Here is a 24,264-nt window from a genome sequence, read left to right as displayed (position 1 = left end):
CATGCGCGGACTTGTGCACTTGATTGCGTCCAGCGGGGGCGCAAATGCGCACATGCGGTAGCGATGTGCGTGCGCAAAACTGCCGCATGTGCACGTTTGCGGTCCTACCGGACGCAAACACGTATGCGCGGCAAGTCTGCGCATGTGCGTTTGTGCCGCTGGCATGCCGGCATCTGCAGCTCCCTCTCCCCGCCCCTCCAGGCCACGAAAATTGGCCAACAAAGCGGACGATTAGCTTGTGGCTCAGCAAGCTTCTCTTCCCCCCCCCCCCCCCACTCCCAAAGCAAGAAGCTTGCCGGGCCGGAAGGTAATCGGCCGCTTTGGTGGCCGATTTGCTCACGGCCTGGCGAGCTTCTCGCTGCGGGGAGGGGGGGCGGGAAGAGGGAGCTGCTGCCTGGCGCAGAGGCTTCACGGCCCAGCACCGGGCTGCAGCCCAGGGGTTGGGAACCACTGTTTTAAGGAACTGTTAGTAGAGATAAGTGGATCGAGGGTGGAAATCTTCTCTAATTTCCCAGCAGAATCTTGAAAAATGCAACCATTCAATCGTCTCAAGTCGGGTTTTGTAGGATCCTTTTTATGCATAGGGGAAGAGTATTTTGTGGTGTTCTTGGGCAACTCATCCCTATTTGGTAAGAGTAGTATGTCTGGAGCAATGGACCTAATGTCAAGATTTGCGGAGGGAGTGCATGTTGCATTACAAGAAGAGATTAATTCTCTTTCATTAAACACCGTTTGTTTGGAGGAAGTAATATTCAGTTTTATTTCTTGTTCTTGGGACAAGGGATCCTTAGACACTTGGGAGCTCTCTCTTCTGTCCTGTACTGCTGGTATGACCGAGATGTTACTGTCCATAAGATCTGAATAGTCAGGAAGTTGGTTCATCTGGATGTTGCACAGCTGGGCAGAATGAGTAATTTGTAGTTTATGTTTCACCAAATCCAACCTTTCAATAATTGCCTGCTGTTCAGGTAAAGGTAGATTCCTAAAAGTGAGAAAGAGTGTTTTCCAGTGGTGTTTTCAAAAAGGTTATGTTCTTGATTATCTGGTGGAGGTCCAGTCATCTCCTCATCTCCCCACCATTAACTCCAGCAGTGCTGGCAGGGCATCAGGTGATACACTGGGTGCACAGTACACCACCCAGATAGCCAAGCTCTCAGCTGCATTCCACTCAATGCCAACACATTCCTTGCCTGGGATCAACAGTGCAGGAAGGGCTCTGAAAGAGTAATCCTCCTGGATTAGAATTGCCACCCCTCCTCCCCTCCCCACTGTCCGCAACTAATGAAGGACAGAACTCAATGGGGGTCAGTTCTTTTAAGGCGACTGTTTTGCCCTTCCTGACCCAGGTTTCCATTATGCATGCCAGGTTTACTTTTGTGTTCTGCAATGTAGTTTTGTGGCATGGTGGTTTTGTTACTTATAGACCTGGCTGATACTGATACATTTCCTTTCTATGCATGGTCTTTCTTGTTTGTCTCCCATCCAAATAAGAACAAGGGTGACCCTACTTAGTTTCCACATTCTGGTGAGGGCAAGCTATTCAGGCTTGTCTTTGCCAAAGAATTGTACCATCTGATTCTCGTTTTATAACTTTCATAAGCAGCTTTCTGTAGGAGTGATTATTAAATGTTCATTTTCTCGGGACTAAAGAGCCCATGTGTCAGGAAGACAGACTCGAACCAAAACACTTCATTAAAGTAAGAAAGAGTTTATTTCTTGCAGATCATTCCAAGACGATACAAAGCTCAGAACTGGGGGCAAATTAAAAGAGCAGTTCTTTTACCCCAGCATTTCCCGCCTAATTCCCTTCTCACGGTTTTTACCAAAACAGAAAGTAATACCAGGTGCCCTCTGGGCCCACATCCTACCATGATAACATGTTCAGCTCTGGCCTTGGTGAGGCCAGGCTACTTCTTCCAAGATAGCGCTAGTTACAAACTACTGCATGGCACACAGGTCAAGGGTAAAATACAGACAGGCAAAATGGCTACAGACAGGCTAAGCAATTACTCAGGACAGAAGAAAGTATAGAATGGTTACACAGATAGAATAAATCACGGCAGTAATCAGCAGATTCTGACATTCCGCTCCTCCAAAACAATTCAACACCAATCTAACCCCCACTAGCTGGAGAGGGCTTATGAGGGAAAGACATAAGAAATTTACAAACAAGCTGAGGGGCTTTTACATTCTTGGTGTCAACCCACTCCTTGTGGAATTCTTTCCACATAGGTAATTCTTTCCAGTCCACCAAATACTGCAGCTTGCCATGGTGCCATTTAGAATCCAAGATTTGCTTTACTTCATAGTGAGTATCTTTATCCACAAAGACAGGAATAGGAGCAGCAGAAGCTGGATGCCAGTCATCAGGAGGCAGGGCTTTCTTGAGAAAGCTGAAATGAAACACAGGGTGAACATGTTTATAGAAGAAGAAGAAGAGTTGGTTCTTATATGCCACTCTTCTCTACCCGAAGGAGACTCAAAGCGGCTTACAGTCGCTTACAGCGGCTTACCCTTTCCTCTCCCCACAACAGACACCCCATGAGGTTTTTTCAGTGCCGTGGCGAGCCCAAGGTCACCCAGCTGGCTGCATGTGGGGGAGTGCAGAATCGAATCCGGCATGCCAGATTAGAAGTCCACACTCCTAACCACTACACCAAACTGGCAATTTGGCAATTGTAATTCCACATTAATGACTCGAGTCACTTTGAAGGACCCCACATATTTGGGACCAAGCTTCTTCGATTGTCGTTGACACCGCAAATCCGCGTCACCGCTGCCAAACCCAACTGAACAGGGCTGGAAACAGTGTCCACCAACGTCACGTGCTCTTCCATTGTCTCTGAGTATAATAAGATATCATCTAAGAAACCAGGGCTCCCTTATACAACAAATCATGCATAATTTCATTGATTAAATTCATGAACACGCCCGGCGCGTCAGATAATCCGACAAGCATCACACAGTACTCAGATTGCCCCAAAGGGGTGTTAAATGCCGTCAGGTATTCACGCCCCTTCTTAATTTGCACCCCGTAATAGGCCTTCCGTAAATCCAACTTGGCAAAGGTTTTACCCTTCCCCAAATGCCCTAACAGGTCTTTAATTAGGGGAAGGGGATAGGCGTTTGATCAAGACACTGCATTCAAGCCTCTATAATCTGTGCACAGCCACAAGAAGCCGTCTTTTTTCTTTACAAACTACACTGGAGCCGCCATGGGGGAGGCCGGGCTGATAAATCCACGAGCCAGATTCTTATCCAAAAAGGCTCGTTCAGTCATTTCCCAGGGAATCATTGAATACAACTTGGACTTAGGCAGGGGCTCTCCTGGTTTCAGTTCAATGGTACAGTCAGGCTTTCTATGGGGAGGCAATTGGTCACATTCCTTCTCCTCAAACATCTCAGCCAAGTCCCAGTACTGTTCCGGCAAACCAGGCATGCTCCTTCTGCACACTGCTGCAAACTCCCGCCGCTCCTCTGAGGTGGTGGTCAGGGCGGCTTGCCAGCAGTGGTGCCTACAAGCAGGATCTGAGAACATTAAAACCCTGGAGAGGCCAGGCTACTTCTTCCAAGATAGCACTAGTTGCAAACTACTGCATGGCACACAGGTCAAGGGTAAAATACAGACAGGCAAAATGGCTACAGACAGGCTAAGCAATAACTCAGGACAGAAGAAAGTATAGAATGGTTACACAGATAGAATAAATCATGGCAGTAATCAGCAGATTCTGACACCATGAAACTTCATAGCAGGAGATGTTGGGTTGGATCCTGCAGTTTCATTCTTGCAATACAGCCACTTTCCTCCAGCTCAAGGAACTGTGTTCTGTTACAGTTCAGAGGGCAACCATGTTGGTCTGTAGTGAAACAGCTAGATTTGATTTTAGTTCCTCTTTGGAGTCCCACAAGTGTTTCAGGGTATATGTCTTTGAGACTCAAAGTTCCCTTTTTTGGATATAAGTTGGAATTAGAGGTGGGCACGAACCAGAAAAATGGAAGTCCGTTGGATTTGTGGGTGTTCTCAGGTCAGGGGAAAATCACGAACTCCGAACTTTTATGGACCTCCCCATGTTTATGAACCTTTGGATTCACTTGAGTTTGTTAACTGTTCCCCAACAACTCCCACACCAAGGGCCTAGTGTTGAAATATGAGGCAAAGAAAACAGTATGTGGAGTTGTGTTTTGGGTGATGTAACACAAACGTTTGAGGTTCCATGAGATTACCATGGATCAGTGGTCCCCAACCTTTTTATCACCATGGACTGGTCAATACTTGACAATTTTACTGAGGCCTGGGGGAGGTGTAGTCTACTCCTCTCCGCTCGATCACTGCCCTAACGCTCTCCGACTCTGGTCTCTATGACACCGTTTAAACATCCCTTCAAAATAAGATACAGATATGGGGGTTGGGGACCTCTGACCTAAACAACAACAAAACCAGCCTGTCAGGCAAGGAAGAGAAGACTGAGGATCACCCGAGAGCCCAAAAACAGCACTGGAAATGAACAAGAACCCACTATCACCCCGAAAGGCTGGCCAGATTTGTGGCAAGGGAGGAGCTTTCATGAGTCACTGCTCACTTCTTCAAGGGACTCCCCAAAAGCTCCTCCCCAGCCACAAATTGCCTTAGTCTTGAAGGTGCTCCTGGACTCTGGTTCTTTTCTCCTGCCATAGACAGACTCCCACGGCCACCCTCAAAAGCATCACTTCCTCCCAACACTATTGCCATCCCCATAGCCCTCCTCGTGACCAAGGGAGGTTTGGCAAGTGCCTATGACCAGTGCCAGGGGAACACACTGCCTCTTCCCCCCCTTCATGCTCCTGAGACACTCAAGACTGTGCCACATGCAGGGTTCTGTGCCACAGATGGATTTGGCATAAGCATCAACCTCCCTTTCCCCAAGGAGCAAGATCATTTCCCGTGTTTTATAATTAAGGATGCTTTGGGCTGATCCTGCGTTGAGCAGGGGGCTGGACTAGATGGCCTGTATGGCCCCTTCCAACTCTATGATTCTGTGACTCTGTAATCTCAGAAGGGGACCTGGCACAGCTTGTCCTCCACACAGTTTGTTTGTATCTTCCAGCTTCAACACAGTTCAGGGATGTCTCTATGTATTCGCATCCAACGCCAGGAACAGGTCACACTTCTAAAAGTAAGCACTGACCCACCAGTTCTCCTTTGTGCTTCCAACTCCCCCCCCCCCCAGGTTTCTGCTTTTATGAACTTTGGGGAAGTAAGTACTGCGGAGAGTGGGGGGGTGGGGGTGGAACCCAGCACCAGTACAGGCCACCTTCCCCTGAAGGTACAGGCTGGACCCGCCATGGCCTTATCTGGGGAGAAAGGGCTTCCCCAGGGGGTCTCTTGGCCGACTTGGCAGACTGTTGTGCACCTGTGCGCACGCACACGCTGTCTTTCCACCACCGCAATTGGGGTCGCTGTATTAGAGCGGTTGAGAACTGCTGCCATAGATGAAACTTGTTCTGTCTAGCATTACTGTTACAGTTTGGACTTTAGTAGGGCTGGCATGACAGCAATAGTCAGTGCTTTGAACCCTCTTTCCTACACAATTGCCAGAGCCCTTAAGATGCAAGAAATACGTCTTCTGCTCTGAGGTAAAATCCCCTGTCATGTAAGGAGAGCACAGTCTGAGGAAGAGTGCTTGCACTCAAAAGCTCACGCCCCGAATAAATCTTTGTTGGTCTTAAAGGTGCCACTGGACTCTGATTTTATTATGCATGCATGCATATATACATCATCACTTTAAATAAATGGAATGCTTGTCTTCCAATACTGTTGCTTGATATGTTGGGTAACAAACAGTGAGAAGATGTGAGATCAAAGGCTTCTTGGCCTTAACTAACTTGTTACATTTGTGTTTAATTCTGTGGCTTAAGATGTTTAGGTCACATTTAAACCATAAAATACTTTCCACATTTCAAAATGTATGAGATTAATTTTGAGGCACCCATAAAGGGGAGTGCTGAAGTTTTATTTGGCTAATTTAAAAATAATTACAGCTTCTGGTATAGCACCTTTTTGAAAAAAAAGATGTTTTAAATTTTAAAGGAAGCAATTCATAGAGCCCTATTTCATCTCCTTCATTATGCCAATGTTCTAGAGAAACTTCAACACGACTGAAATGACAGGCAAACAAAAATGGCTTTTGTCAGCTCTCTTCAGTAGTTTATACCACCACTAAGTAGAAATCCTTTTTTATTACTTCTTTGAAATATGATTTCATGGGGTATTGCTCTTTTTTAAAAAATACAAGGAGTATCTCCAAACACCTTCAAAAGGAGTCAAAATGCCTAAATATTAATGTGTGTTCAATTCCCCATACTTAGACTGGACGAGATCCTGTCCTTTTTCATTGGGATTCCCTTTTACTCCATGTGCCATATTCTGAAGGGTGTAGGGGTACACATTCAGCATAACATTACTGTTGTGCATCACCCTTGGCCTGCAAGAGAGGGCAGTATACAAATTAAATAAGTAATTAAAAAAAACACACAGTAACCTGCATTACATGGTCCTGAAGAGGATGGCTGGATCTACATATGAAGGGTATGCATGGGTCACCCATGGAAGGTTATGGCCATATACATTGGCATGTGTCCCACTATGTGATCCTAGCCACATATATATCAGCTCTGATATCAAACTGGTGGACCTCAGCCAATCTTTAGGGCAGCAAACAAAACCAAGAAGAGGAAGCTTTAATACATCACTTTTCTGCACTTTAAGGAGTCTCAGAGCAGCGTACAATCACAGGCCAGTAAACATTGATGAGAGAGCTCCCCAGTGTCCTCTCCGCCCCTGTCTCAACTGGGCCCCCTGGTATACCCAGGAGCTCAGCAAGAAGAAATGGGAATTGAGACAACTAGAGTGCGTTTGGAGGAAGACTCATGGCAAAGAATTGAGAACATCTTATAGAATGCAGATGAAAGCCTATGAGATGGCAGTGAAGTCAGTAAAATGCAACTTTTACCCGAATTCCATCGTTTCTGCTCATTCACACCGAGCACGTTTAGGATAGTTTGGTTCCTCACTACCCTTGATGAAGGGCACCAGCTGTGATGCATTTGCAGACAAAATCTTGACACTCCGCTGTGACATCCCTCCAACCTTAGACTCAGAAAGTAGTTGGTTGAAAGGGCTGTTGCAGACCAAATATCAGCATTTCTGGACGAAACTTCAGCCCTTGTCCCATCCCAGTCAGGTTCTGGCCTGGCCACAGGGTAGAAACACCACTAGTCACCCTAACGGATAACATCCACCGCCAGCTGGACTAAGGCAGGTCAGCACTGCTTGTGCTTTTAGAACTTTCAGCAGCATTTGACACAATCAACAATGAGCTTTTAGCTCACTGCCTTGCCAATACCAGGATATGGGGGACAGCCCTCAAATGGCTGATCTCCTTCCTCTGGGGTCACGGACAAAGGGTAGCAATAGGAGAGAGACTATCAAGCCACAGGGAGCATTCCTCTCTCCAATTCTATTTAACATCTCCATGCACCATCTTGCTCAGCTGGTGAGGAAATTTGGGCTGGGATGTCATCAATACGCAGATGATGCCCAGCTCTTCTTCCTGATGGATGGCCACCCTGATTCTCCCCCTGAATCCTTAGCCATATGCCTGGAAGCAGTGACGAGATGGCTCAAGCAGAGTAATCTGAAGCTCAGCCCTTCAAAGACAGAGGTCCTGTGGCTGGGCAAGAAGGGTCCAAGCGTGGAAGCGCACCTACCTAACCAGGATGGATTGCAGCTATCAGTAGCTCACTCCACCAGAAACCTAGGAGTGATCCTTGATGCCTCCCCTCTCTGTGGATGCCCAGGTCATGAGAGTAGTGTGGCAGGCTTTCTACCGTCTATGCCATGCCAAACTCCTAGCACCCTACTTGGCCTCGGAACGCCTAGCGTCAGTGATCCATGTGCCAGTCACCTCTAGACTAGACTTCTGCAGCTTGCTTTATGCAGACCTTACCCTTATTCATGATCTGGAAACTACAACTGGTCCAGAATAGGCGGTGTGGCGGTGTCCTAATTAGCCATTTCAGGCCGATGCAGCCAGCGCCGCGCTGCAGAGGGGGGAAGGGCAGGTGCGAGTGCGCGGAGGTGCGGAGCTCCGTGCCTGCATTTTTGCACTGATTGATGAACTGGTGGCTGCACCTCCCCCCCCCCCCCCGCATCCACCCCCACATCGCAGCTCTGGCTGCATTGGCCTGGAACAGCTGATTCGGACACCGCCACATACAACCCTAGTCCAGAATGCCGCAACTAGGATTCTCAAAATACACCTTGGAGGTCCCACATCCAGCATGCTCACCAACAACTGCACTGTCTCCCAGTTGAATTCTCGATCAGGCTTAATGTGTTGGTAATCACCTTCAAGGCCATCTTGGCCCAGTATATCTGAGAGACTAACTCTCTGCCTGCATCCCCCAAAGAGCTCTACGCTCCACCACCTCCAGCATCCGTTGGTTCCCCAGACAACCCCTCCATGGTTGAACCCAAACTGGCCTCCCTATGGGTTCGTGTTTAGAGAGGTATTGTTATAATACTGTTGTTCAATTGGAACCCACTGTTATGACTGTTGTTGTTATGATTGCGATCTGTATCCCTACGCTTTGTGTAAACTGCCCTGAGCCTTATGGGAGGGCAGTATAGAAAAGGAAGGGAAGGGAAGGGAAGGGGAAGGAAGGAAGGAAGGAAGGAAGGAAGGAAGGAAGGAAGGAAGGAAGGAAGGAAGGAAGGAAGGAAGGAAGGAAGATTATTCTCTTGGACTGATAGCCTTCTCTGGTGATTTCTATCTATTATACCTTGTTTCTTGTCTTTTGGTGAAACAGCATATATGTAATTTGTTCATGGTACTGTTATTCTTTGGAATACCCTCATCTAGTTCAGAAGGAGATGGTGGTAGACTTTAAACAATCCATCTGCAAATTCATTTCCCTGTGTTCATTCTTAACCCTTTTTCTACTTAGGTTCACCTTTTCTAGCCAATGAGGATGGTGTTCTTGGAGGAGTGATTGTTCTTCGATCGTGTAGATGTTCTGCAGAAGCCAACTCCTCTCAGGATAAGCAGTCTCTGCTAGGTAAGAAGGTGACAGATGCCCTACATAAAAAGACTTTGGGAAAGAGTTGACATCCAGCTTTTGACAAGATGTATTAAATATTATATAAATAAGTTCAAATATATTTGGACATTTACCATTGCCTCACATGGACCAATTATGCACAGGCCAGGAAAGGTGGGCCAGTGCCTGCATGCCAACAGGGTTAATCTTCGCTTATGGATGACTCCGGTGCCACCTATGCCACCTCTGGTCCTGGCCTGCATTATGCCCTCTAATGGCCCACAGCAAGGGAATATGGATTCTTCTGCTGGCCATGGTGACCAGCAGAGGCCCGGCCAAGGCAGGCCAATGCACAAGGGCCTGTGGTGTCCCTGTGGGGACACAAAATGCCCTGTTTGGCTTCGCAGTGCTGGGGAGCCGAACGGGGTGTTTATACACCCCCCAACAGTAGTGGGATAGCAGCATGCTGCTATCCCACCGTCATGCCCCCCGCCCCCTTGATACTTGCCGCCACTGTGAGGCGTAGTGGACCCTTCCCATCCTGGAATTGTGCATGCGTGCACACAACTTCAGGCGGACTGTGTGCGCTGGGGGATTCCGTCCCCTGTTCGTACGCATGAAATGGTGTAGCATGCAGCCCCGCTGCTAGAAATCGACAGCCCGGCGCACCTGGCCGCATACATAATTGGTCATGTTGAGTTAGTGTCAATTAAGGGTGACACATAACACAGGAATTTGAAAAGCTGAATTTTGCTTTACCTTAAACTTGTCACCAGAAATTTGAATCATTCTTGACTTACTGAGTTTGCGAGTCATATTTGTATCTGGAGTCTAAAATACATGTAAAATTATTTAAATTTATTTTATTTGTAAAATTTATATCCTGCCTTTCTTCCTAACAAGAGTTTCCGAGTTTGCTAACAATTTATAAACCATTAAAATCCCACTTAAGAACGTGAGGAGAGGCCTGCTGGATCAGACCTATGGTCCATCAAGTCCAGCCTCCTGTCTCACATAGCAGCCAACCAGTTTCTCTGGAGGGCCTGCAACAGGGCACAGAGGCCAAGGCCTTCCCATGATGTTACCTCTCCTAACTCCGGGATTCAGAGGATTAGTACTTCTGAATTCGGAGGGTCCCCTCAGTCAGTATAGGTAGTCACCACTGACAGATTTATGCTGCATGAATCTCTCCAATCTCATTTTCGTGCTGCTTATTCCCGTGGCCATCACTATGTCCTCTGGCAACAAATGCCATATAGTACAAGAGCCTCTTGTGGCGCAGGGTGGTAAGGCAGCAGAAATGCTGTCTGAAGCTGTCTGTCCATGAGGTTGGGAGTTCAATCCCAGCAGCCGGCTCAAGGTTGACTCAGCCTTCCATCCTTCCAAGGTCGGTAAAATGAGGACCCAGCTTGCTGGGGGGTAAACGGTAATGACTGGGGAAGGCACTGGCAAACCACCTGTATTGAGTCTGCCATGAAAACGCTGGAGGGCGTCACCCCAAGGGAGCTTTACCTTATGTGTAAAGTAGTATTTCCTTTTATCTGTCCTGAACCTACTGCCCTTCAGTTTCATTGGATGCCCTATTTTATCCTTATGGGAATGCTGACATGCTAGCAGCTTTCTACATTTTTTGTATGAACAACTTTGGGATCTAAACTTAGCTATCACTGTAGGATTTTGAAAGTTTTTGCATTTGCTAATTTTAATATCTTAATAGAACAAGGAAACGGAGGTGCTTCAATCCACTTCAGCCACCCTTTGCAAATGGATTTTGCTGTTCCACACAGTAAAATCCACTTGCAAAGTGGCTTGAAGGTACATTATTTAGTATATGTTGAAGTGTCCTCACAGTAGTTGGGGAAACACATAAATCTTAGCTTGTCTATATGTATTTGTTAGAATATATATACGCCATCTTTTCAACTGATCGTGGTGGTTAAAAATGGCTGACTTCTAACCCACAGGCAACAAGTGACTTTTTTTTATAGCTATTCAGCTTTCTTTCAAGATGATGCCCTTCTTATGGGGGTTCCTACATAAAAAGAATATGTTTGTACTTTGAAATAAAGGCAGGCCTCTGCAGGGTAGGGACTGCCTGCCCCTTCTTGGGAGAAGGAGCTCCATCACTGAAATCCGATGGGTCCGCACTAAGGCAGATTTGAGGAAAATTCACCTCAGAAAACTCTGTGGGGTGGGGGTGAGGACTGCAAACAGGCTCCAGAAGGTAGATTTGACCCTTCAGTGGATGGTAGAATGGTGACTCTGACAGTAGGGGGAAGTGTTCAAATAAACGGGACATTTTACACAGAGACATTCAGTTCCTCTCCAGCACTGGAAATGTTTTTTTTTCTATACTAAAAGCATTTGCAAGCAAAGATATTGAGTACCTGTAACTATTAATTAATACCTACATTCCATTGTCATTTGCACCATTGTCATTTGTCCCGGTATCTTTCTTAGAGTAGGTTTGCCAAACTCGAGGTTGTACCTGGAGGTCTCCCACTGTTACAGTTGAGCTCCAGATGGTTCCTTTTAGGGTGGGCCCTAAGACTCTGTACCTGACTGAAGTCCCCTCCCCAGTTTCTACCTCCCCCTCCCCCCAAAAAATCTCTTTACTTTACAGCAGGGGGACAGCAGAATCTCTCACAATGGATCACAAGAAAAAAAATTCACCTCCTAATTAATTAAGTGTGCATTTTAATCAAGATAGTTGTGCTCTTTTTGCACTCAGAGTTGTTTGTGTTCACATCTGTAGTAGAGTTCCTGTGGAGCCACACAACAGAGAGCATGTGCGTGGGATATATGTCGGCACAGGATGGGAAAGCTAAGGTAAGTTGTAAATAATGAGAGTTATCATTTAAGAATTATACTGATCATTTTTGCCTTTATCCACACAACCAGTGTTACCTTATCTTTACCTCAAAGCAAGAAGAGAGGCAGAAGGAGAGCAACCTGTCTGGTGACAATCAGTGCGTATCATGGTTGAATCTTGGTATGTGGGTCTCCCATGTCCGTAAGGAAGTCTGGCCTAGTACAGAAGTCATGTATGAATTTATGGTTCAACAATCTGTTTGCATGCCACTTCCCCCTCCTCCTTACTCCAGTTTGCTCAAACTATCATTTATCCACGGGGCAAAACATGGACACAACTTGCCAGTACCTGTCTCCAAATCATACTTTACAAAGCTACTTCAGGAATTTGATATATATTCATCATAGATAAAATCTTAAGCCCTTATATATGCAGTCCTGGATTGTATCAACGGAGGCATCACATCGAAATCACAAGATGTCATCGTTCCGTTGTATACCACATAGGTCAGACTGCACCTGCAGTATTGTGTGCAGGTCTGGAGGCCTAAGTTCTGGAGGCCTCACTTCAAAAAGGACATGGACAAAATTGAGAGGGGGCAGAAGAGAGTGACGAGGATGATCCGGGCCCGGGAGACCGAGTTCTATGAGGAAAGGCTGAGGGACTTGGGAATGTTTGGCCTGGAGAAGAAGAGATTGAGAAGTATTTGAGTATTTGAAAGGTTGTCATCTAGAGCAGTGGTCCCCAACCCCCAGGCCATGGCCAACACCTGGTGCCAGGCCACGAAGGCCTCAGCGCTGGGCTGCGGCTCCCTCTCCCTGTCCCCCCCACGCCACAGCGAGAAGCTTGCCAAGCCGCGAACAAATTGGCCGCCAAAGCAGCCGTTTAGTTTGCGGCCTGGCAAGCTTTTTGCTTCGGGGGGGGGGGGAGAGGGACCCGCGGCCGCCGGCATGCTGGCGGCACAAACGCGCATGCGCGGACTTTGCCGTGCATGCGCGTTTGTGTCCGGCGGGGCCGCAAACGCACTGCCGCGCGTTTTCCATGAGCATTCCCACATCTGCTCTTGCTATTTGGTCAGGTTGAAAGTATTCTCCCAAACTCTGACCACAAAATACACTTTTCTTTGGAATAAAGGAGAAGAAAGCGGATTAAAAGTAGATGCATAAATACTGGGAAACTTAAGATCATGAAATTTCTACGAGTTTGAGGGAAAGAGATTGGAGGAAGCAACATGAAGCCTGCCTTGAAGGAAGCCAGGAAGCAAAGCTTGTCCACTGAATGACCTTGAAAACAGAGTCAAGCAAGCTGATTGCAATGAGGTTCGTGAGATGATGAAACTTGGGGGAATTGGCATTTCAGATCTAAACCCCCCCCCCCCAAACTTTGGTTTAATCAGTCATACTGCAAGCCCTTCAACTGTTGATTTTTCCATTTGGTCATTTTATAGTCTTTTTCTCATTGAGTTTAATGTGCCAAAATGCAATGTAAGCTTTCATTATTCAGGCATCTGTAGTATAAATAACATTATATTCTGGGTGTCTGAAGGTACGTTGAGGAAAAGAAGACACAGGGGGGGCTCTTGTTAGCATATTAGACCACAGGGGTCACCAGCATGCATCACATGGGCACCCTGGTACCTGGTAGGTATTTCTGGAAAGTGTAGGGGGCCAGTGGGGCTTCTGCCCAACTAAGCTACAAACTGGAGCTGTGATTAGCTGTGCAGAGTTTTTAATATGTTGTTTTGGCAGTAGCTGCCCCAAAGCACAAGGATTGTAACTGTGACAGCCATTTTGTGGTTAGCTCCACTTTCTGAGACAGCCATTTTATGACAACCTTTTTGTGGCTGCACCTACCACACTATATCAAAATTTCAAGAGTGCCCACAGGCTCAAAGAAGATTGGGGACCCCTGCTATAATCTGACTCTCTTATTGCCCTCTACTTGCCTGAATCCACATTGGGGGGGGGGGGAGGGATAACTTCCTGCACAGCGTGTGGGGGGGAAGTGGAGTGTTCCTGCTCTAGTGCTAGGCCAAGTAGATGTTAGATTAGGTGAAATGTAACCTCAAAGGTCAGAGTAACAGTAGGGCTGCATCTGACTTCAGTGTAGCCTCTAAGACCTGGATGCTTGGAAGGTGAACAGTTCACTGGCCTAGCAAGAGATATTTTCCAACTTGGGATTTTGTCCTTGGACATCTGGTGCACATGACTACTGGTACTACTGGAACATTCTCCAGCTGGCAGTCTTGAGTGAGCCAGCAGACACAGCTGATCTTCTCAGTGCACTATAAATTATGTTTGTGACTTGAGCAGAGTTAATCTCTCTCCCCTTCTCTTTCCTTTGCAGCTGACTGCAAATATAGACTAGTGGGACGGTTTATAGTGAATACAATACAAGAGAAAAAACCTATCCCAAGGCTACTATAGATGTAGTAAAATTATACAGAATACATGAAATAAAAGGTTCTTCTTTCTTATTTATTCTTATATAGGATCATAGAATCATAGAGTTAGAAGGGGCCATACAGGCCATCTAGTCCAACCCCCTGCTCAACGCATCCTAAAGCATCCAAGAAAAGTGTGTATCCAACCTTTGCTTGAAGACTGCCAGTAAGGAGGAGCTCACCACCTCCTTAGGCAGCCTATTGCGCTACTGAATTACTCTGACTGTGAAATTTTTTTCCTGATATCTAGCCTATACTTGTAGTTTAAACCCATTACTGCGTGTCCTTTCCTCTGCAGCCAATGGGAACAGCATCCTGCCCTCCTCCAAGTGACAACCTTTCAAATACTTAAAGAGGGCTATCATGTCCCCTCTCAACCTCCTTTACTCCAGGCTGAACATTCCCAAGTCCCTCAACCTATTTTCATAGGGTGTGGTCCCTTGGCCCTAGATCATCCTCGTCGCTCTCCTCTGTACCCTTTCAATTTTATCTACGTCCTTCTTGAAGTGAGGCCTCCAGAACTGCACACAGTACTCCAGGTGTGGTCTGACCAGTGCCGTATACAATGGGACTGTGACATCTTGTGATTTTGATGTGATGCCCCTGTTGATACAGCCCAAAATGGCATTTGCCTTTTTTACCGTTGCATCACACTGCCTGCTCATGTTTAGTTTACAATCCACAAGTACCCCAAGGTCTCATTCACACACAGTGTTACCTAGAAGCGTATCCCCCATCCAGTAGGAATGCTTTTCATTTTTCTGACCCAGATGCAGAACTTTACACTTATCTTTATTAAATTGCATCTTGTTCTCATTTCCCCATTTTTCCATTGTGTTCTCATTGAACTCTATCTCTATCTTCTGGAGTATTTGCCAGTCCTCCCAATTTGGTGTTATCTGCAAACTTGATGAGTAGTCCCTCCACCCCCTCATCTAGATCATTAATAAATATGTTAAAAAGTACCGGACCGAGCACCGAGCCCTGAGGTACCCCTCTACTCACCTCCCTCCAGTCTGATTAAACACCATTGACAACAACTCTTTGAGTGCGGTTCTCTAACCAATTCCCTATCCACCTAACTATCTGAAAATCCAGATTGCAGTCCTTCAATTTATCCATCAGAACATCATGGGGAAACTTATCAAAAGCTTTACTAAAATCCAAGTAAACGACATCAACCGAATTTCCACACATTCTTCCCCAACTTCGATAAGTGCAGTCCATCAGGTGCTAGTAGGCCTTCTTCAAGAAAGCCTATCCCATGGTCCCAGAAACCAAATCTCTCCTGCCGGCACCAACTACGCAGCCATTGATTCACCTCCATTATCTTCCACTCCTGACACATTCCTCTTCCCTTGACAGGCAAGATTGAAGAGAATACCACTTGTGCCCCTATTTTCTTCGGCTTCTTCCCTAGATCTTGATAGTCTGTTTTAATAGGAGCGATGGTATTCATGGACATGTCATTTGTTCCCACGTGGATCATCACAAATCGGTTGCGATCCATAGCTTTGAGGCGTTTAGGCAGCCATTCTGAAATGCCTTTAATTTTCACCCCTGGCAAGCAACACACCTCTCGGGTTAGGGGGTTGGGCCCAGACACATGACAATTCATTTCTCTTAGTAGGGTGTCTCCAATTACCAGTACTCTCCTTTTTTCTTTCTCAACACCATTTCCATCTATCCCTGTGGCCTCTTCATTATGTCTTAGACTTTGTTTTGGGACCTCTTCCTTCGTTGACCCTTGCACCTCCTCTGCAAGGGCTTGAAATCTATTCTGGAGCTGCAAAGGCCCCGAGAACCGTCTCGCTCTACGCCGTTGAGTCTTTTTCCGAACTGTCTGCAGAGGCTCCGTAATGAGGTCAATCCCCTTATCCTCTTCAGTACTGGTTGTATCCTCTTTATTCAGAGTTGCACAGCTCCTGTCTATGAACTCCTCCCCTTACTTAATTTCTGTCAGAGTAATAATCCTCTTTTCTAAGCCCTTAATCCTTTCCTCCAAAAGTCTTACCAGTTTACACTTGGGGCAGATGTAGTCCATCTTGTCTTCAGAGGGAAGGCAATCATGTCACACTCACTGAAGATGATGGGATGAGTGTCCTGGAGGTCCATTGTAACTTCTAGGCAGTGCAACTACTAGGAAAATATTATCTACTAGTTCTAATTGCTAGGCTAAGAGCCACAGGCCAAGAGCCCTTTGTCTCTCGCCCTTGTCAAGGAGCAGCAATCATCTCACTCAGCACCACAATAGCCTCACCTGGTCAGCAGCAACAGCTCTCTCCACGTGTTCCTAGTTGTCTGAGCTCTGCCTCTGGCGAGGAGCAGCCCTATTTAATCCTCCCAGCAATCACCTATCTCAGCAACACAATAGCCTCACCTGGTCAGCAGCAGTCGCTCTCCCCAGCAGCTCTCTCCATGTGCTCGCAGTTGTCTGAGCTCAAAATGAATTCCATCTAAACATTTGGAAGAAGTTCCTGATAGTTAGTTTCTCAGTGGAACAGGCTTCCTCAGGAGGTGGTGGATTTTCCATCTTTGGAAATTTTTAAACGGAGCCTAGATAGCCATCTGATGGAGAGGCTGATTCTTTGAAGGCAAAGGTGTGGCAGGTTACAGTAGATGAGCGATTGGGATGTAAGCGTCCTGCATAGTGCAGGGAGTTGGACTAGATGTCCCTTCCAACTCTGATTTTATGTGTCTGCTATGAATAAAGCCCATTGTAGCAAAAATACAATGGGCGCTAGCAGGGGTTGTGTGGGTGCGGGCAGGGCTCTGTGGAAGTGGGCATGTAGGCTGGCGGCGGAGCGGCCCCCCCGAGTGGATAGAAAGGGAGAGGGGTGGCAGATGTGCGGCAGCGGGTGCAGTAGGCAGGGATCCCGGGGGGCAGAGCAAGGAAGAGGCAAGGGCAGCGCGAGGCAGGGGAGCTTACTTCTGGCTCGGCTCCTGCGGCTTGTCGGGGGCCTCGTGGTGTTGCCGGCCATTTTGGAGGGCGGGCCGCTCTTTCGGCAGCTTGGCGGCAGCCTCGTATTGTTGGCAGCAATCAAAGAGCGCGTGCGGCGACTCATCAGCGCCACCGTGGTGTCGGCGGCAATCTCGCAGTGGGGCCCGGAGCGGCGGCGGCGAACATGTGGGAGAGGAGGGCAACTGGGTATGAGGCCATTGGATGTCGGTGCATGTCTGTGGCGGCGGCGGGGAAGGTCGGGGACAGGCGGGAAAGCGGCGAGGCACAAGTGCGGTGGGGGTTGGGGGGAGTGCGGGCGGTGGCGGCCGTGGCTGGACGGTGGGGATCGGGGGTGTCGGGGAGGGAGGGGGGTGTGAAGGGCGCAGTCATCAGCGGGCGTGGGCGGATTGAGGTCCGTAGGCGGGGAAGGGCATTCGCTGGGCCGAGGGGAAGCTATTTTTCCCGAGCCCAGGGAAGTGTGGCGAGCCTCCTCCCTGGTGACCATCCAGTCAGGATGGCAGCTCGGGAGGAGAGGAGTCTGTGGCGCGGCGTTCGGGAGATGGGCCACGTGTCCAATGGGGAGGCACGCACAATTGGATACTGGGCCCTGAAGTGCCACTCGGAGGAGCGAATCAGGAGCTGCCGGTGGTGGTAGCAAAAGCAGCAGCAGCCGATGGAGCGGTGGCGGCCGGTGGTGCTGGAGCGGCGGCGGGAGCTGGTAGTTGGGCACGCCCACGACCCCGAGGAGCACAGCCTCCAGTGGATTGGGGCCCGGGTCGCCTGCCTCCCCATCTGAGGGGGGTCGAGATGCGGAACACCTACAAGTTTAAGGCTCGTTTCTCGGGAGAATCGTCGGCTTTTCCTGCTTTCCTGGTCCACCTCCAAGCTTACATGATGGACATGGGCTTTACATTCCATGACGACGCCGAGCGCATTCGTTTCGTGGGGGAGTGCCTGGACGGAGAGGCAGCAAAGTGGTTCATGGATCTCTACCGTTACAACCTGAGAGCCGTTCGAAACTACAATCACTTTCTGAGAACCATGCGCCTGATGTATGTGGAGCCGTTTGAGAAGGAGACGGCGGAAAAGCAACTCAAGGCCCTCAAACAAGGGGCGATGACTGTGGCAGAGTACGCCCGAAAATTCAGAAAATTATCGGCGGCCGTTCCGGATTGGACGGAACCCCAGAGGGTGCATGCCTTTGTGGGGGGCCTCTCTGGAACCCTGTCCAGCAAGTGCCTCCTCCTGGACAACCCGCTGACCGTGATGGGCTGTGTACACCTGGCGGGAGAAATGGAAAGCCGTCTTGAGCGGGCCGCTGAATTCAGTGGAATCAAGGAAAAGGTGGGGGGGAAGACCTCCACACCGAAGAAACCCAAACCCAAAGCCAAGCTGGATCCTAGCGAGCGAACTCGCCGCATGGAGAAAGGACTATGCTTGGGATGTGGCCAGGCCGGCCATTTCCTTGCCCAGTGTCCAGCAAAAGCAGGGGTGGGGAGCCCGGCGAGCACCAAACCAACGGGAGGAGCGCCAGCCAAGGTGGTGACAACGAAGAAACCGGCTCCCAAGAAGACCGCCAAGTCCCTGCTAGCCCCGGCTGGGGTGGCGACTTTGGTGGAGGAATATAGTGGCAGCAGCCAGGAGGAGGAACTGCAATCCGGAGAGCAGTCGGGAAACGACGACGACCTGCTGTAAAGGCGCCCCGCCAGCAGGTCCCCGGCAGGGGCAAACGCGCGGTGAGTGACTCTCCCCTGGTTCTCTTACCCGCCACTCTTACAGAACCCAACTCGGGGAAACAGTTGGGAGTACGTTCCATAGTGGACTCGGGCTGTACCTAAACCCTGGTGAGCCCAGCACTGGCCGAGACTTTGGGGGTAGGGAAGGTGCCTCTGAGGGAGCCCCTACCCATCACCCAGTTGGATGGGAAGTGTGTCCCGGGGGGGGAGGCGACAGTGAAAACGCTCCCCATGGACTTGGACATCGATAAACATTGGGAGCAGATCCAACCCCTGGTGGCTCCTCATTCTGCATTCCCGTGTGTGTTGGGGCTGGACTGGTTGCGCGAACACGACCCCACAGTGAAGTGGAAAAAAGGGACAGTAGAATCATAGAATCATAGAATCATGTAAAGTTTGTGTCCCCGGGTTGCAAGCAGCACTCACGGCCCCTACCCACCCTGGGCTTCCAGACGGTGGCCGCGGTGGCGGAAGCGGGGGCACTAACCCTCCCACGGGAGTATCGTGAATTTGAGGATGTGTTTGCTGAGGCTGAGTGCAATCAGTTGCCCCCCCCCATCGTAAGACAGACTGTGCAATTGAACTGAAAAAAGGGGAGCCACTTCCAAAAGCCAAATTGTACTCCATGAGCCCGAGGGAAATGAAGGAGCTCAGGGAGTTCCTGGATAAAAATTTAGCCAGGGGCTTTATTAGACCGGCCACCTCTCCCCTGGCTGCCCCAATACTCTTCGTGAAAAAAAAAGATGGATCCCTTCGCCTCTGCACGGACTACCGGGGGCTGAATGCTGTTTCTACCTGCAATGCCTACCCCTTACCATTGATTAAGGATCTGTTGGGGCATTTGGGGTGGGCACGGATTTTTACAAAACTGGACTTGAGGGAAGCTTACTACAGGGTCCGCATAAAAAGGGGGCACGAGTACCTGACGGCATTCAACACCCCCTTGGGCCAGTTTGAATACATAGGGTCATGCCGTTCGGCCTCGCCGGCACTCCGGGCGTGTTCATGAACATGATCAATGAAATTATGCATGATTTGTTGTACCAGGGGGTGTTGGTTTACATTGATGACATTTTGGTGTATTCAGACAACCTGGTGGAGCACGTGAAGTTAGTCCGGGAGGTGCTTAGCCGGCTGCGGAAGCACCAACTGTTTGCCAAACTGTCGAAATGCGAGTTCCATCGAGAGGCGGTGGAGTTCCTAGGATTTCGGGTGTCCAGGGCTGGGATTGAAATGGACCCGGGGAAAGTGCGGGACTTATTGGCCTGGGAGCCGCCCAGGACAAGAAGGCAACTTCAGAGTTTCTTAGGCTTCTCCAATTTCTATAGAACTTTCATCCCTAATTTTGCCAAGGTGGCATTGCCCTTAACGGACTTGCTGAAAACTAAAGATGGGGGAAAGGCGGCGAGTCGGCCGGGCGCCCCGCTCCAATGGTCCCCGCTTTGTCAGGAAGCTTTTGAGTGTTTAAAACGCCTTTTTACATCCGAACCGGTGTTGGCACATGCTGACCCATCCAAGCAATTCACAGTGCAAGTAGATGCGTCGGATGTGGCAATGGGGGCCGTGATCCTGCAAGAGGTGGAGGACGGGAAGTTGCATCCCCTTGCCTACCTGTCCAAAAAATTTTCAGGGGCGGAGCGCAACTGGGCAATTTGGGAAAAAGAGGCGGCTGCGGTGAAATTGGCTCTCGCTATGTGGAGGCATTGGCTAGAAGGGTCTTCCGTCCCATTCGTGGTTTGGACGGACCATAAAAACCTCCAAGCGCTCAAGCAGCCTCGCTCCCTGTCCGCAAAGCAAATGCGGTGGGCGGAGTTTTTCTCCCGGTTCAACTTCTCCTTAAAGCATTTGCCTGGCAAAATGAACTTTTTGGCGGACGCTCTTTCTCGCTTGCCACAGTACAACAGCAAACGAGACCCATTGGTGGACACGGTGTTCATGCCCGCCCAGCTTGGGTTGGCGGCCGTGACGCGCAGCCAAACAAAAGGGGGGAGCCCGGTCCCCGGAGGGTGGGTACAGAAGGAGGTCCTACAAGACACAGAGTTTGTTTCACTTCGTCCCGCCCTGGTCGACAAGGGGGGCCTGTTTTTCAAAGACGAGCGCCTTTACGTTCCAGCAGCGGCGCGGGGAGAGGTTTTGAAATTATGCCACGACGCAAAGGCTGCAGGACATTTTGGTTTTGTGAAAACCTTGCACCTTGTCAGGAGACACTACTGGTGGCCAACTTTGAGGGGGGATGTGGAAAAATATGTGCAAGGATGTCCCACCTGCCTTGTTTCGAAACCCCCAGGGGGAAAGAAACGGGGGTTGCTGCAGCCCCTGCCCACCCCTTCTTGTCCCTGGTCCGATGTGACAATGGATTTTATCACAGACCTGCCTCCAAGCCAGGGTAAAACAGTGATCTGGGTGGTAGTGGACGCGTTTTCAAAGCAAGCTCATTTCATTCCCTGCGTGGGTCTGCCCTTGGCGGCCAAACTGGCCTCTTTGTTCGTGACTCACATATTCAGACTACATGGTATCCCTAGGAGACTGCTCTCGGATCGTGGCCCCCAGTTCGTTGCCAAGTTCTGGCGGGAGTTCCTAATGCTGCTGGGGGTGGAACAAGCCCTGACCTCTGGCTATCACCCTGAGTCCAATGGACAAACGGAACGGGTGAACCAAATTTTGGAGCAATACCTGCGCTGCTTCATTAACCACCAACAGAACGATTGGGTCGCCCTCCTGCCTCTGGCTGAGTTTGCTTACAACAATGGGGTTCATGCCTCCACTGGTGTGTCTCCATTCAAGGTGGTGTATGGGACTGACCTCATTGCTGCACCCACCTGGGAACTAGTTTCTGCTGAAGCTCCTGATGTTACTAAATGGGCCAAAGACATTAGTGCAGACTGGCCAGCCATTGTCTCCAGCCTTGAGGGAGCGAAACAAGCGTACAAGTCCCAGGCAGACAAAAAAACGTGCGCCTGCCCCAACATGGAAGTTGGGGGACTTAGCCTATCTCTCAACAAAAAACCTTCGTTGTCAGCAGAAGTCTAAAAAATTGGGTCCCAAATTTGTGGGACCTTTCCCCATCGTAAAGGTGATCAATGATGTGACTGTAGAATTGGGTTTGCCTAAAACTTACAGGAATGTGCATCCGGTTTTTCATTCCAGCCTGCTGCGGCGTGCCCCCCTGCCGGATGCGTGGCACCCTCCACTCTCAACGCCAGTGCCGGTCTTTATTGATAAAGACACCCACTACGAAGTCAACCAAATCTTGGACTCTCGCATGCACAAAGGCTGGCTCCAGTACCTGGTGGATTGGAAAGACTTTCCTTCAGGGGAGAGGGAGTGGGTAGAGGCGGGGGATGTAAAAGCCCCTCGCCTTCTCCGTGCGTTCCATCGAGCTTTCCCTTTGTGCCCACGGCCTGTGGATGCGGGGTGTGGGAGGGAAGTTTGTTTTAATGCGGAGGAATGTCAGGATTGTTAGAAAACCCTGCCATGAATAAGCCTGAGTTTCTCCATGACAGTAAGACTGATCTTTGTAGCTCTGTGCCTGGGGGCCCCAGGCCCATATATTATGCATGCTTGCTTGAAACCGAAACTATGTTGATGTAGCTATTATCTCTAGAAGCTGTGAATGTTCTCTCCTTTGAAGCCCTTGGTTGGGCCTGCATTTTGTAACCATAACATCTTATCTGGGCCCGGAGACAGCCAAGGACATGTGAAAAGTAACACTGTGTTTTATGGTACCTGTCTCCTCTTCCTTCCTCCCCTCCCTTGGGAACTTTCAAGTTTTGGGCGGGAGAACTGTATTGATAAGGAGAAGCAAATCTGTCAGGAAGATTTGACTTCTCTAGTCTAGGTGTATGAAGTATCTCTCAATAAATGCTTTCTATTCAAAGAAGCTTGTTGTGAGTCCTTGCAACGTCTGACACACATGAATGAATATAGAAACATTCTCTTTCTCTAAGCAATCTATTAAAGTCCATTCTTTGATGAGGCTGCTGTTGTTCAATGCCAAAAAATTGAAGTTGATCCGGTGTGTGTCCTGCTTCAATGAAGTGGTCAACAAGAGGAGCTTCAGGGACATGATGTTTAAGGCAGGACTTGTGCTCCTGGATTCTAGTCCATAATTGGCAACAGCTAATTCCAATATAAAGCTTATCTCATGCACATTTAATACAGTAAATTACATTTTTTCTTTGACAATTTATGTAACTGTTAATCTTTACATGAAACCCAGTGTTGGGTGCTGTAAATTCTTTAACAGGTAATAAATGTTTACAAACAGCGCAAACACCACACATATAATTCCCCTTTGGAAGGCTGCCTCAGCAAGAGGAGCCTCAGCAAGAGGTCCCTTTATCTAAATAGGGTGTGGTTGGGAGCAGGGGTATTACTAGCATCCCGATATTGAAGATCCAAAGGCCAATACATATATTATTCAATAGAGGTAAGAACTATATTGAATTAGGGAGCATTTATATACATTTTGAAATTCAAAAATGAATATTTAATGACTTTAGGACTATATACTTTTTAGGTTGAATTTCACAATTTGGACATTCATAACATTCACATTCAAAAATGAGGTAGAGTATGGGTTTACTTGAATATGTATAATTGCTTTCAATTTTGTAAGATATTAATTTTGAGTATGTTTAGGACAACCATTGAGGAAGATTATTATTTGAAAACTGGACATATCTAGATACCGTTCTAGTTGGATCCTATACAAGAATAAACAAGAATGAAGAACCTTTTATTTTATGTATTCTGTATAATTTTACTACATCTATAGTAGCCTTGGGATAGGTTTTTTTTTGGAGCTGACGGTTGCAGATGTTTTTCAAAAAGTTTATATAAATACCACAGCCGCTTAGTTTAAGAAATGAGGTATTATGCTGATCTCAGAAGCTTAGCAGTGTTGACTCTGGTTAGTATTTAGTTGGGAAACCACCAGGAAAGTCCACGGGTTCCTATGCAGGGGCAGGCAATGGCAAACTACCTTTGACCTCACATGGATGGGCCAGGCTAGCCCACTCTTGTCAGATATCAGAAGCGACAACAAACAAACAAAAACTGGGGAACACTGTAAATGGAAAACACCAGGAGAAAAGGGGCCATGTAATCACAGTTCTGAAACGACAGCAAATAGTGCCTCCAAAAGTGCAAAATAGTCATTTATAAAGCATCATAGACAGTCATCAGCAATAACCATACAATACTGTAAATTTGTGTACAATAATATGACAGGTGTAATACAAAAAATAGTTCA

At 48.3% G+C, this 24,264-nt stretch overlaps 1 protein-coding gene across 9 annotated transcripts in view; it reads left to right on the top strand.

Annotated features, from left to right (window-relative positions):
* Window positions 1–24,264, top strand: part of TASP1 (taspase 1) — a 141,670-nt gene that overhangs the window by 101,822 nt on the left and 15,584 nt on the right. For 8 of the 9 annotated variants that reach the window (XR_013227170.1, XR_013227172.1, XM_077316189.1 and 5 more), the window contains 3 exons: window positions 5,085–5,153; window positions 8,986–9,096; window positions 11,834–11,907. Coding sequence is in view for 7 of the 9 variants with exons in the window: in XM_077316189.1 (XP_077172304.1) it covers window positions 5,085–5,153; window positions 8,986–9,096; window positions 11,834–11,907 (254 nt within the window). In the remaining 2 variants the exon portion in view is untranslated. Of the gene's footprint in view, window positions 1–5,084; window positions 5,154–8,985; window positions 9,097–11,833; window positions 11,908–24,264 lie in introns of those variants that run through there. The other variant, XM_077316197.1, reaches the window with a different exon arrangement.

This window comes from Paroedura picta, chromosome 1 (assembly GCF_049243985.1).
Source record: "Paroedura picta isolate Pp20150507F chromosome 1, Ppicta_v3.0, whole genome shotgun sequence".
In the NCBI taxonomy this organism is placed as follows: domain Eukaryota; kingdom Metazoa; phylum Chordata; class Lepidosauria; order Squamata; family Gekkonidae; genus Paroedura; species Paroedura picta.
The sequence above is the reverse complement of the archived record's forward strand: the minus strand, read 5'-3'. Positions and strand labels throughout refer to the sequence as shown.